Source organism: Eulemur rufifrons, chromosome 14 (genome assembly GCF_041146395.1).
Source record: "Eulemur rufifrons isolate Redbay chromosome 14, OSU_ERuf_1, whole genome shotgun sequence".
NCBI lineage: Eukaryota > Metazoa > Chordata > Mammalia > Primates > Lemuridae > Eulemur > Eulemur rufifrons.
Genome location: NC_090996.1, coordinates 26232736 through 26246159, shown reverse-complemented (window position 1 = coordinate 26246159; position 13424 = coordinate 26232736). Strand labels below are relative to the sequence as shown.

Genomic DNA, 13424 nt, shown 5'->3' with positions numbered 1-13424 from the left:
AGGGGACCTGTAACAGCATGAGGCGACTGCTGCTCTAAGTGGATTCCAAATTTTTATACTGTAACCCTAGGGGTTTAAGCTCGAAAAGTTCCGCAGATTAGTCAAGACTCCAATAAAACTCACTGCACTTGGCAAACATTTAAAGGACTAATGTGTTGTTTTAAATGGTAGGGGAAAAAAGACTTGGAACAACGTCTCTATTTACAGGACAAAAAATAACCATGAATAGTCAATGCATCTTCTTTTGGCACGCCTCTGTAAACACTGTCTAACTGGGTGCCGATGGCACCTCCAGCTACTGGACTGTCCGACAGCGCTCTGAGAATGGCCACGCTGGCCCTGGACTTCTGAACAAGTGAGGGGGTGGAGGTGAGGCTGGGTTTTAAAGACATTTTATTCCAGCATAAATGGTACGTAGCGTTGTTTTCTTTTAAGTACCAAACCAAGAATGTACCTTGAATTCCTCACATGGAAAGTACCTAGCATTACCAGTCAACACTCATCATAACACATATAAAAAAAAAAAAGAGAACTTACACTATATATTTGCTTCCTGAAAACAGCATAGAAATAACTACACTTAAGAGAAAAAAATATTTGCCAAGTACATAATATGTACATAAAATAGAAGCCCCAAAGGGGAGCGGTTGCTTGGATTTTTATCAAATGACTTTATCACATGAGAGTCCCGGTTGGAAATTGTTTTTGATCTAGAACAGCTGTAAGAAATACTCACCTTTGTAAAGAATCCTTCATTTCCTCCACAGTTTGGACAAATGTCACCCACTGTAGAGGGGTGCAGTGCATGAGCTTTGGAGCCAGACAGCCTCCCATGTACTCTGACTTTACAAGTCTATACCTCTTAGCCTCCGTTCCCTCCCAAAATTGGAAAATAATGATATCTATGCCTTCTGGGTGTTTATAAGGACTAGATAAGACATTAAAGGATGTGCCTAGCATGACATCTAGCATATAATATAAATCAATACACGGTCATTTCTTCTGATATTTAGGTCATTTTATTATCTGGGATAGGGTCTAGTATGTAACTCGTAGTGTATCTTAGATATTAAAAAGTACAATGAAGAGAAATGACACTGTTTTGTGTGGCATTTGTTGAGCAACACTTGTCCCAGGATTGCTGTAGCACATGATATTCTGTGGTCCTAGTTTTTGCTATTCCCTCCTTGGAAAACAGAGCATTCCTACAGGTATGCTGCCTTTTACATCTTTCATGCCCTCTCTGCCAGTGCTGGGCACCCACCGCCAGCGTGAATCCGTTGAGCACCTGCCCAGATACCCTCCCAAGTACTGGAGCTCAGACCCAACGCCTCAGAACTATTTTTGGCTGGACAGACTTTGCCACACCGTACCTAACACTCTAACAGAGTACCTGCGACCACCGGAACCAGGCCCCCACCGCTCCTGGTACACTCCGCATATCTCTGAGAGTTTAACACAGACGCTTACCAGGGCATGAACTTCTTACTCTCACTCGTTATGGGACCTTATTCAAGGAACTGAGCAAGCGAAATTGGTAGATTCAACAGGTTCAGCACCTGATATCCTGACCCACATCCTGCTGATACTAATAGGATTAAACACTTAAAACAAACCAAGTGAAAAGGATCCATTAAATTTCCACCTTGCACTGTCAGGTCCCACTCAGTGAATGGTGCTCCAGAAGAAAGCCCAATTCTCTCAAGTTCTCTGATTCAATTAAAAGTTGTCAAGACATCTCTCTCTCCGTTTCTTTTTTAGCAGTGCTGACAAAGAAGTACAAAATCTACAATTTTTTTTTTTTTAGCTCAAATCTTGTGGCAGTGACAGCTTTACTGTCAATGGGAGAAAAAAACCCTCTATTTTAATTACACTATTATAAATTCAAAACCCTAAATAACTTATAGAAAGTTTTCACTTAAAATGATGAAAGCTATAAAAGGAGCTAATCTACTAATGCAGTGTATTATTGGGTATTTTAATTTCAATATTTTTAAGATTATGCTAATACAGAAGGAAGAAATGAAAAGCTTGTCCCTGAGAAGTAACAGATAAACTGAAAAAATATAAATGAGACCAAGATATGAAGAACAGGAATACAAGAGGGAAAAGCCCCACCCCACCCCTCCAAACCATGCTCAGCACGATCTCTCAGTCATGCTGACATTTAATATTTAACGTTTGCTGAGCATGTACAACTTGACAGTGGGAACAGGTATCACATCTGAAGAGTAAGGATGCTACAGATTAAAAACTTCCTCGATACTTATGGAAAGGAGGAGAGGCAAGTGAAGGGAGCTGCCTGATTCAAGCAGACACTAACATACGTAATCAAGGCTTCAAACCAAAGTTTAAGGTTTCTGTTAAAATGAAGCTTCAGCACAATGTATAAGAAGCATATGCCACATTTTTGCTGCTTCTATGATTTCATTAATATCAATGAGATTCCGAAAACTCCCCACAGTCAGATCAGGCCACATGCAAGGAATTAATGAAAACACAGTGAAGCCTTAGCTTGGGCATGAATCGAGTTCCGTTGCTTGACTACTACCTTCCTTTGATTTGATTGTTAGTTCTGCTAACCGGGGCACCTGTCACTATGCACGACAAAGGAGAATGACAGTCACATTGAGGTCCACGTCTCTCAACATGTAACCCTGGGTAAAAGCATTGGCTTTCTTGTAGGACAGACTCAAGGGCTCCATGACCTTGGGCAAGTCACAAAACCCTTTGGGCCTCTGTTTTCTTAATTGTAAATGGATGATGATGACTGCCTCACAGCTTTAAATGAACGAACTTCTGTCAAGCACTAAGTGCTGTCCTGGGCCCTTTAGAAAGCACTCAGCAAGCAGTGGCTACAATTATCACCATGTCACTGCTGCCTGACCAAGCCGTGGCTGATGTCCCTCAGCAGCAGGGAATGGCCTTTCACACATGCTGACAGACAGGAAGCCCTGTCTGGCCTCCTGCTCTGGCACCGTGTAGGATCTGTGCACCGAGGGCTGAATTAGGCCACAGACCCCCCATGGCATGTCTGCGGGGCAGAGAGGACATGGGATTGGGCTCAGCCAGGCCTGGGTTTACCTTTCAGCTTGCTTCTTACCAGGCACGCGGACCTGCATACTTTCTCAACTCTGAGCCAGGCATCTGCTTTACTAAAATAAGGACGAGTCCCTACCTCAGGGCTATTTGAAAACTAAATGAAATAAGGAGAGAACAGGTTCCTACTACAGTGTCTAGCATGTAGTAAGCTCCCAACACGTGTTAACTTCCTGTTTCCTTTGCTTCTTATATAATTCCGCTTATGAGAAAAATCCAGGTTGCCTGGGGGTTTTGCTGGGAACAGTGAAAACTCCGCTACTGAAAATTTTATGTAGGAGTAGGCCTCTCTGCAAATTTAAATGCACATTTTAAATACTGAGGCTACTTTAACACATCAGGAAACTCTCTAAACCATGGAGGAGAGAGAAGATTACCAAAATAGACTAACATAACCATCTTTAACAAGGAGACTCCCCCCAACCGCCCCACGCCTTATGCTACCCAAGCCAGGGCTTTTTAGGATTCCTCAAATTAAATTAAATTGATCCTAAAAATATCTGATCTGGTGGAAGACGACAAGGGCTTTGCCACCAAGTGACGTCTTCCTGTAATTTCTCCCCCAAAATAGAAGTTTCTAGAGCACTTAAAGAGTACACAACCCCAGAACTTCAGCACGATCCAATACAAACCTGCTGGAGAAAGCTCTTTCTTCATTCTTTTTAATTTCTTGGCCTTTTTCCTTCCTTCTGAGAGGGACTCTGCACAGGAATCTGTCTGCTCAAGCTCCGTGTCAGAAATCTCCCCTGATATTCTGTCCTCCAGGCCAGTTTCTTCTTGAGTCGGACTCAGATTTCTCTTTCCTGCTGCGCTGGTGGCTGTAAAACTGAAATGCAAAGTGGAACAACATGAAAGGTGTTGAGAGTAACAGGAAGACCAGTCTATAAAAATATTTTAATACTCTTAATTCTATTAACACTTGACTAGCAATCATCAACACGGGCAGCTGCTGCCTGTGTGTAAAAATTAAAGACCTTTTTATGAACTGAAGTCTGCAAGTTTACCAATGACAAGCTTATCCAGAAGAAAGTTCTAAATTATGCGTGTATATAGATACGTACAAATATAAACTGTTCTTAGTGCTTAACAACAAATTTGTAAAGAAAATTCCTGGTCTCTATTTTTGATAAAGCTATTGTAACAGAATAGTAGAACACAGTAGGAGAGCTACTCTAACAAATAATAGTTTTGATTACATTAAATCAGAGGGTAGCATTGCTGCCTTCATGACTGCCTACTGGATAACAGCAGCCTGCAGAATTCTTGAATCAGCTGGCTATCACACTGCTCAAACCTTGAACGTAGTTATAGAGCAATGGTCCCCAACCTTTTTGGCACCAGGGACTGGTTTCAGGGAAGACAATTTTTCCATGGATGGGGGCAGGGGTTGGTTTTAGGATGATTCAAGCGCATTACATTTATTGTGCAGTCAGACCTCTCTGCTAATGATAATCTGTATTTGCAGCCACTCCCTAGTGCTAGCATCACCGCCTCAGCTCCACCTCAGCTAATCAGGCATTAGATTCTCATAAGGAGCCACAATCTAGATCCCTCGCACGCACAGTTTACAGAAGGGTTCGCATTCCTATGAGAATCTAATGCCACTGCTGATCTTACAGCAGGTGGTGCTTATTCGGTGATGCGAGTGATGGGGAGCGGCTATGAATACGGATGAAGCTTTGCTCGCCTGGTTCCTAACAGGCCACTGACCACCACAGCTCCACGGCCTGGGGGTTGGGGACTGCAGCCATAGAGTATACCCACCTTCACGTAATTCTCTTCTTTTCCAAAAATGTGACTTGTTAAAAATTTATAATTAAACCTGGTTTCATTTTTAAAGCTTTACAGGATTTTAGTATCTGAATTAAATCACATTGTGTGTCCTGATTTCTCCTTGAGAAAATAGGTTCCTTGAAATATAGCTGGATAAAAAAAGAGTCCACATAGCCAGTGAGTCCTTTTTCCTCTAAATGGGTCTTACAGATTTTTCATAATAGCCCCCAAGTTATGAAAAGCATAAAAAAATTCAAGGCATTCCATTTAAGGGAGCCATTCAAGCACAGAGAGGGGGGCGGAGAGAGAGAGAGAGAGAGAGAGAGAGAGAACAAACAGACTCCTATCAGCCTACCCTAGGAAGTGAATACTTAAAAATGTTCCATATAAAACTCTGGCTGCCCAAATATTCAAGTTCCTGTACATTACTCCTCCCCTCACATCTTTTCCGAACCTGAGAGCTGCACTTGACAGCACACTCATGTGAACAAGGAGAATAAACTGCTTTCCTGGTGGTTTTTCTAAGGCTGTGGTCCCCAACTCCCAGGCCGCTCATCACCGCCTGAGCTCCCCACCCACCCCAAGACGGTGGAAAAATTGTCTTCCACGAAACGGGTCCCTGGTGCCAAAAAGGTTTGGGGACTTTCTGAGGCAAACGAAGCAGAAGAGAGACTGGAGCACTCTTCCTCTTAAGACTGGCTGCGGCCTTCCATTTGTCCTCGTCTTTACACCTACTATAGAGCTTTCTGAAACATCTCTGCTTATTGAGGAGCTGTGAAGCAAGGGAAGGATACCAAGGGTAATATTTTGGTGGGACTATCAAAAATTCATGCTAAAGTTTACTGTTTCAAAACTGATAATACCTTTACAAAGTTGTTTTTTTTTTTTCCAGACAGGGTCTTGTTCTGATTCCTGGGCTAGAGCACAGTAGCATCATCATCATCACAGCTCACTGCAACCTCAAACTCCTGGGCTCAAGCGATCCTCCTGCCTCAGCCTCCCGAGCAGCTGAGACGACAGGCATGTGCCACCACACCCAGCTAATTTTTCTATTTTTTTTTGTATAGAGCTGAGGTCCTTTTTTTTTTTTTTTTTTTTTTGGAGACAGAGTCTCACTTTATCGCCCCGGGTAGAGAGCAGTGGTGTGATCGTAGCTCACTGCAACCTCAAACTCCTGGCCTCAAGCCATCCTCCTGCCTTGGCCTCACAAAGTGCTAGGATTACAGACGTGAGCCATCACATCTGGTTTTGACGCATTAACTGCCATGTGAGTTGTATTTAACTCATGCTAGTTTTGAGCCTGGGGCCTCGTGAAGCACATGTAACTCACACATCTTTTCACTTTGGGAGCGGAAAGAACTATTTTTCAAGTTGCATATAACTCACACACAGAAAACAAAAAATAACAAATTTTTCATTAAGTTAGAAAGGACAGTTTTGTTTTCAAAGTTTTTATTCTATTTTCGTAATAAAACACCATGGCCCCAAGGAAAAAAATTTTTTTCTAGTGGGGCAATCAGTGTGTTAAAGAAGGTTTTTTAAAGACTAGACAAGGTTTGGCTGATTTCAGAAAGTTTAGAAAATTCAAAGCAAGAAAATAATAGGGATCCATTCTTCCATCAAAAAAGGGGAAGAAGCCCAGAAGTTCCTCTGTACTGCAACCTCTGGAATCTGGTAGCCTCTGAGACACAACTGTTCAATGAAAACAGCTGGAACTATGGGTGTTAAAAACACTTTGTGAAATACAAAGTCCAGAAATAGCCCCAGCTGCATACAGAAATCTAATGTATGATAAAGGTGGAATCTCAAATTATTGGGACAAAAATGAACTTTTAAAAAATGGTGCTGGGAGAAGTAGAAAAGGATAAAAGTAAGCCCATTCCTCATATCATTCAAAAGAATAAATGTCCAGTGGATCACATATCCAGATGTAAAAAAATGTAACTTTACAAGTACTAAAAAGAAAACTTTGGTGAATTCCAACAAAACCTAGGTATAGAAAAAGGTTTTCTTACTATGACTCATAACCCAGGCACAATAAGGAATTTATAAATGTAAAATTTACTTTATAAATGTAAAAATCTTAAACACATGAAAAGATGCTCAATTCAATTCATAATGCAAAATAAAACAACACTGAAATATCTTTTTTCACACACTAGATTTTTAGATTGGCAAAAATAGCAGAAGCTCAGTACCATACTCCATTACTAAGAATGGGGAAAGGGCCCTTCCACACACTGCTGGTGGGAATGCAAAATGGCACAACTTACTCTTAGGAGGGGAGTGTGGCAATGGCTAACAAAACTACATAGGCGTTTACTCTTTGAGCCAGCAATTCCACTTCTAGGAATTTAGAAGCTACACTTCCAACTATGCAAAAATGCATACATACAAGTTATTCATTACAGCATTATTTGTGACTGCAAAATACCACAAAGTTCCTAAATGTCTAAGCATAGAAAACTGGTTGAATACACTATTGCACATACAATCAACAAAGTACCAAATGCAGTTACAAAAAAAAGAATAAGATCTCAATGCACTGAGAATGACTATGGAATGATTTCCAGTAAAAAATGTATAAAAAACAAAGTGCAAAATATCAACTTGTGAACCCATTATTCCCAATCTTGAGTGGGGTGTGGGAGAGAACTGCAAACAAATCCTGAACTCTTTAGTTGTTTTGCTTCTGCAGTAGAACGAGTGAAGCAATTCTGAAAACACTTAGATGTATTATAGTACTGAGCAAATCAGTAAATGTGCTGATGCTGTTGGAAGACAGACATACAAATATTAGAATAAGGGAAGGGAAAGTAGAACCCTGTGGAGATGGATTGGAACTGGAGATAAGGGTTTGCATTTGTAATTTCTAAAATAAGTATGTGCGTATGTGTTCACATTTATGCATACATGCGCATGTACACATGTTTATGAATAAGTGTGTCTATCCATGCACATATTTCCTAGCTTTGTCCACTGAAAGGACCTAGAAGCAAAGACATCCCAGTAGCAATGAGCACATCTAGCATCCAGATCTTAGTTTCTAATACCATACCTCACTAAAAGGAACCAGGTTTCCTCAAAGAAGTGATAGATTCAAGGATCAAGAGAAGCTACAAAATGAGCCTGAAATATCCTGCAACACCAGAAAGTAAGAACCTGCTCAAGAAATGCCATAGGGACGTAGGAACTAGCTTGAAAGGGCTCCCACCGCTCAAACCTGGGACAACGTGAACACCAGAATAATTAAGGGGCAGTAATAAATTCTAAGCCATTGAAAAAAATTGGAATCCATGAGTCTACATCAATACATAATGCAAGGGAAGGGGTGGCGGATGGAGGGGGAGATGGGGAGGGGCAGGGAAGGGAAAACTTCTATGGCTCTCCACCTACAAACCTAAATTTAAACTGCCTGGCACAGCGTCCAGGATCCTCTATCATCTGGGTCCCAATCTGCTTTTCTAGCCTTATCTCTCAGTAGGTAGTCAAGCTGCACAGACTATATAGGTTTACCTTAATGAATTCCACCACATGCACTCACCATATGTCCATCACCCTCACCAGAGAGCTTATCAGTCCAAGTACATCCTGCGCTTCCTATTTCAACGTTACTGTTCAGGCTAAGACCCTGCTGCCCATCTCTTCCTGCTCAAACACCACCATCCTCTCAGAACATTCCCAATCCCTGTTGAGAGTTCTTTCCCTTCCATGCTTCCCATAACACTCTGCTTGTCTGTTTTAAGGGGCCTTTAAGTTATTCATCCATGTTATTCGCAATAAACAAAAACTGGAAACAGTGCAAGTGTCCATCAACAGGAGAATGGATAAACAAACTGGGCGATAGTCATACCACACTGCAACAAAACAAGCAAGCAATTACTGATACATCCAACAACACAGACGAATCTCAAAAACATTCTGCTAAGTGAATGAAGCCTTCACAGAAGAGTATTTCATAAATCCATATAGAAAAGGGCTAAACTAACTAAAGAGAAAAAAATTTAGAAGAAAGGGGGGGTGGGAGGGTAGGCAGGGATTGACTGGTGGAACATGAGGGAACTTTCTGGGGTGATGTTAATACTCTGTATCTTTACAGGAGTATACTTTTGTCAAAACTCATACCTCAACATTAGGTGGCTAGTCTACAGACATGGGGATTGACTGCTTTAATTTTAACATCATCGCAAACAATGACACTGTAGGCCCTTGCTAGAATACATTGTGTTTATCTGTATTTATTATTATTTATTATGGTATTTTTGCCCAGTAAGACCCGTGCATCTGTCATCTGTAATGTCCCTCCCCACAAACATATGATTGTCTACTACACAACAGGGAGAGACTATGCCAGGTGTGCTTCTGGAAGGTTCTTGTTTTTATATAATTTTTAAGTTTGCAAAGCATTTTTGTAAACATATCTCAATTAATTTACAACATATTTCTTAGTTTCTAATCTGTAGTTTCTGCTCTCAAATAAGTAGCCTTTGCTTCCTACAAGGGGCTATTAGTTGGTTATTGGGCATCCTGCCTGAGAAAGCCCTCAGAATATGTGTGTAATTAGTACATTTCAAGTGTTTGCATACGTATTAATATGTGTATGTGATACCCACAATAACAAAATTTTGTCAACTACCATCCTCTAATAAAAATAAAAGCTGTGACTGTATCCCACATAACTAAAGCTGTTTTGTATAAAAAAACAGTTTTTAGGCTACTCTCTGTTGCTCTAAAATAGAGCCGCTACTCTGCCTATGGAGCAAACCTTCCTTCTGTTTCTTTGTTATTTCAATAAACTTGCTTTTGCTTTACTCTGTCAAAAAACAAAAACAAAACAAAAAAACCCACCAGTTTTTGTTATACACTGAAAACCAGATATATATAATATCGCCTTTATGCATATGATTCTTTATATATTTTGAAGGTACTGTTGTATAGGTGTATGTGTGTATAGGCATTCTCAATACATACATGATAAGGTATTCTTTTATATGCTGATTTGAAATGTTAAAATCAGAGTCAGGCCAAACAACTTCCCATTAGTATGAGCTCATTTTGCATGCAGATTTATAATGTGCAAAGCAAGCTAGTTTATAATGCATATGAAGTGCACATTTAAATCCACTGTAGGAAGTGGGGTGATTAATTAAAAAATAAAATGTTACAGACACAACTTGGTATGTCAAAATTCAGCATTGAACTTTGATTACTATTTTGCTACAAGTTAAGTTACTATCAGCCACCAATCAAATTCTGCAAGAGTGAACATCTCCATTAACTTCTTCCTTTTAGTAGGAAAAAAAGGTTTGCTCACAGAAAGGTCATATTTACAAGCTCCTAGAAATACCTTTTTCCATAAAATAACAACAAAAAAATCTGGCTGCCTCATGAAATTTTTCTCCTCTTTATTTTAAATTAGGGTAATATTTACATGCAATGAAATTTCCTCATTTTAAGCATACAGTTTGGTTAACTTTGGGAATTGTATTAATATATAACCATGTCACCATTATGACAATTAAGATATAGAACAATTCCCTTTCCCTAAGAAGATTCCTTGTGCCACTTTGCACTCAATCCACACCCCAGCAACCATCAATCTGTTTGTAGTCCTTAAAGTTTTGCCTTTTCTAGAAGTTCATATAAATGGAATCACACAGTATTTAGTCTTTTGTGTTTGACCCTTCTCACTTAGCGTAACACTGTAACAGCCATCCACACTGCTGGAAGTACTGGTACTCCATCCTTTTTAATCCTGAGTAGCAGTATTTCATAGTATAGCTATATTGCAATTTGTTTATTCATTTACCAGTTGATGGGCATTTGGGCTGCTTCCAATTTTTTGTTATTATATATAATGCTGCTATGAAAATTTGTGTAAAAGCTTTTCTGCGAACATAAGTTTTTATCTAAGATAACTACCCAGAAGAAGGATTTCTGGGTGATATAGAAATAAACATTTACGATGTACATTTAGCTTTACAGGAAACTGCCAACCTATTAACCACTTGTATATCTTCTTTAAAGAGCCTGTTGAAATATTTTGTCCTCATCCTCATTTTTAAAAAATTGGATTGTTTTCTTATCATTGAGTTGTAAGAGTTCTTCATATAGCATGGATACGACTAATCTCTTAGATATGTGTTTTATAATTTTTTCCCCTTAGTCTGTGGCTTCTCTTTACAGTTTCTTAATAGTATCTTTTGGAGAAATGAATATTTAATTCTGATTAAGTCAAATTTATCAATATCAATATGGCTCATACTAAGAAATCTTTGCCTCATTTTCCTTCATCTTCGAGCAGTGTCATGGTTTTAGTTTTTACATTTAGGTCTATGAGTCATCTCAAGTTCATTTTGTATATAGTGTAATGTAAAAACAGAAGTTCATTTAAAAAAAATGCCACTCCTATTATTTCAGAACTGTCTGTTGATGCAACTACCCTTGCCTACTGTATTAATGGCACCTTTGTCAGGTATTTATTTTTAGTTTTTCCAAATTCTCAACAATCACTGACTTCAAAATTTGGAAGTAAGAAGTCAAAACTCCCAAATCATAAATTATTCTGTACTTTTCATAGTACTTTATTGCTGTTTCTGAATAACAGGATATCATAAACAGTGAATCACTTTTCTGTGATAGGATTATATTAAAAGTTTCAAAGGTCAGTTCTGTAAACTAAGATATAATTATACATGCATAGGTTACTACTGTGAACCAATATATTGTAAAAAATTATATATTTCAATGACATGCAAATATAACCACTACCTGATACAGACATTTGGTAATAGAAAACATTATAAGAATACATTAGCACTGAATAGGTATCAAATAAATATCATTTAAAAGTTGAAAAATATCACAAATATTTAACATTTAAAAGTTATTCTGTTTCCTATATTTATGTTAGAAAAATAAGTTATTCTTAAATGATATTTTAAAACACACAGGCATTAATTGTTAATAATCATTTGTAAAAAATATGCCAATATAGAAGAGTTTCTTTCGTGTTATGCTGATGTTGGTTAAATTATTGAGAGTGTGTCCAAAGCAAATTGAAGCTGGGCATTAAACTATGTACTGCTTCATATGAGCTCATTTCCTTTTTCAGTGATGAAAATACTTTATCTGCTTGACTTCATTTTGTTGTTAAAATTGATATTGCTTTTCCTAATTTAGATTTTATATCAGCTGACTTCACGATGGAGTGTTCCACAATGATGTTCACGTATCTTCTCCTTACATTTCTTCTGTAAAAGTATTTACAAAGAACTGTAACCTACATCAAATATTCAAACACTGGAAAACACCAGCGAATATTATTGGATTCTAAGAAGATAAGGTAACATTTGGATATTCTAGCAAGGTTAACAGCATTACACAGAATCATGTTTCAAAATTACCAATTTTCGGACTACTTCCAAAACTTATCATCTCTTGAAGCAAGATGTGCAGGAGTTTTATAAAGTGGACTACTGTGTATAAACTTAATAGCTTTTTATAGATAAGAATGAGTCACTGTTAGCAGCCGGTGGGGCCATGAACACATACTTGTAACATAGTAACAGTGACAAGCAAGACTGGGTGATTCGACTGTGACCCCTTCTCTCCTACATGTTCTGGTCCCATCCTGAAAATGTTGACCTTAACCCCTGACTCCATGTATCACTGATTGTGCTTTTGCTTTTGACTTGATGCCAGTGAATTCCTTCAAACTAGTAATGCCTATGTTGACTGTTAAAACTTTAATTCTCGTAGCATTTTTCCTTTTTCCTGATCTCTCAACTGATTTTTCTCATGACTTGGAATAACATACAAATGTCCCTAGAGATGCCAGAAAGGAATTCTTGCATGGAAACATTACTAGAAATCAACTGATCACACACGTGTGACTGTATTTCTGGACTCTATTCTGTTTCACTGTCCATTTGTCTTTCCTCACGCCAGCACCACACTGCCTGTATTAATGCAGCGTTACAGGAAGTCTTAAAGACAGATAGAGTCAGTCCTTTAGCTGGCTGGAAGATTCGCAGTGCTGGATAAAATAATAACCAATTTTCATTTTAAAGGGCTGCTGTTCACAACATTCTCTTGTCTGAGACTTGCATCAACTACTGGAAGCTGACCAAGTATTATATTTACATTCCCATTTTGCAGAAAAGAAACCTCATCGTCAGAATGTAGTGATTATCGTTAGTCATGAGAGAAATACAAATTAAAACCACAATGCAATACCATCTCATATCCTCTAGAATGGCTAAAATTAAAAGACTGACAGCACTAAATGCTAATAAGAATGTGGAGCAACTGGAACTAACACAGTACTGGTGGACTATAAAATGGTACATCCACTATGGAGAACTGTTTCATTGTTCTTATAAAGTTTAACATACACCTATCCTAAAAATCAATAATTCTACTCTTGGGTATTTATTCAAGAGAAATAAAAGCATATGCTGACAAATTTTTTTTTTTTTTTTACTGAAACATTCATGGCAGACTTATTTATTTATTCATTTTTTAAGAGACAGAGTCTTACTCTGTCACCC

The 13424-nt window shown here is 38.6% G+C and overlaps 1 protein-coding gene across 2 annotated transcripts in view; it reads right to left on the bottom strand.

Annotated features, from left to right (window-relative positions):
- The window catches only part of PARN (poly(A)-specific ribonuclease), a 130242-nt gene that overhangs the window by 6017 nt on the left and 110801 nt on the right, over positions 1 to 13424 (bottom strand). For both annotated transcript variants that reach the window (XM_069486095.1, XM_069486094.1), the window contains one exon: positions 3732 to 3925. In XM_069486095.1, coding sequence (XP_069342196.1) covers positions 3732 to 3925 — 194 coding nt within the window. The remainder of the gene's footprint in view (positions 1 to 3731; positions 3926 to 13424) is intronic.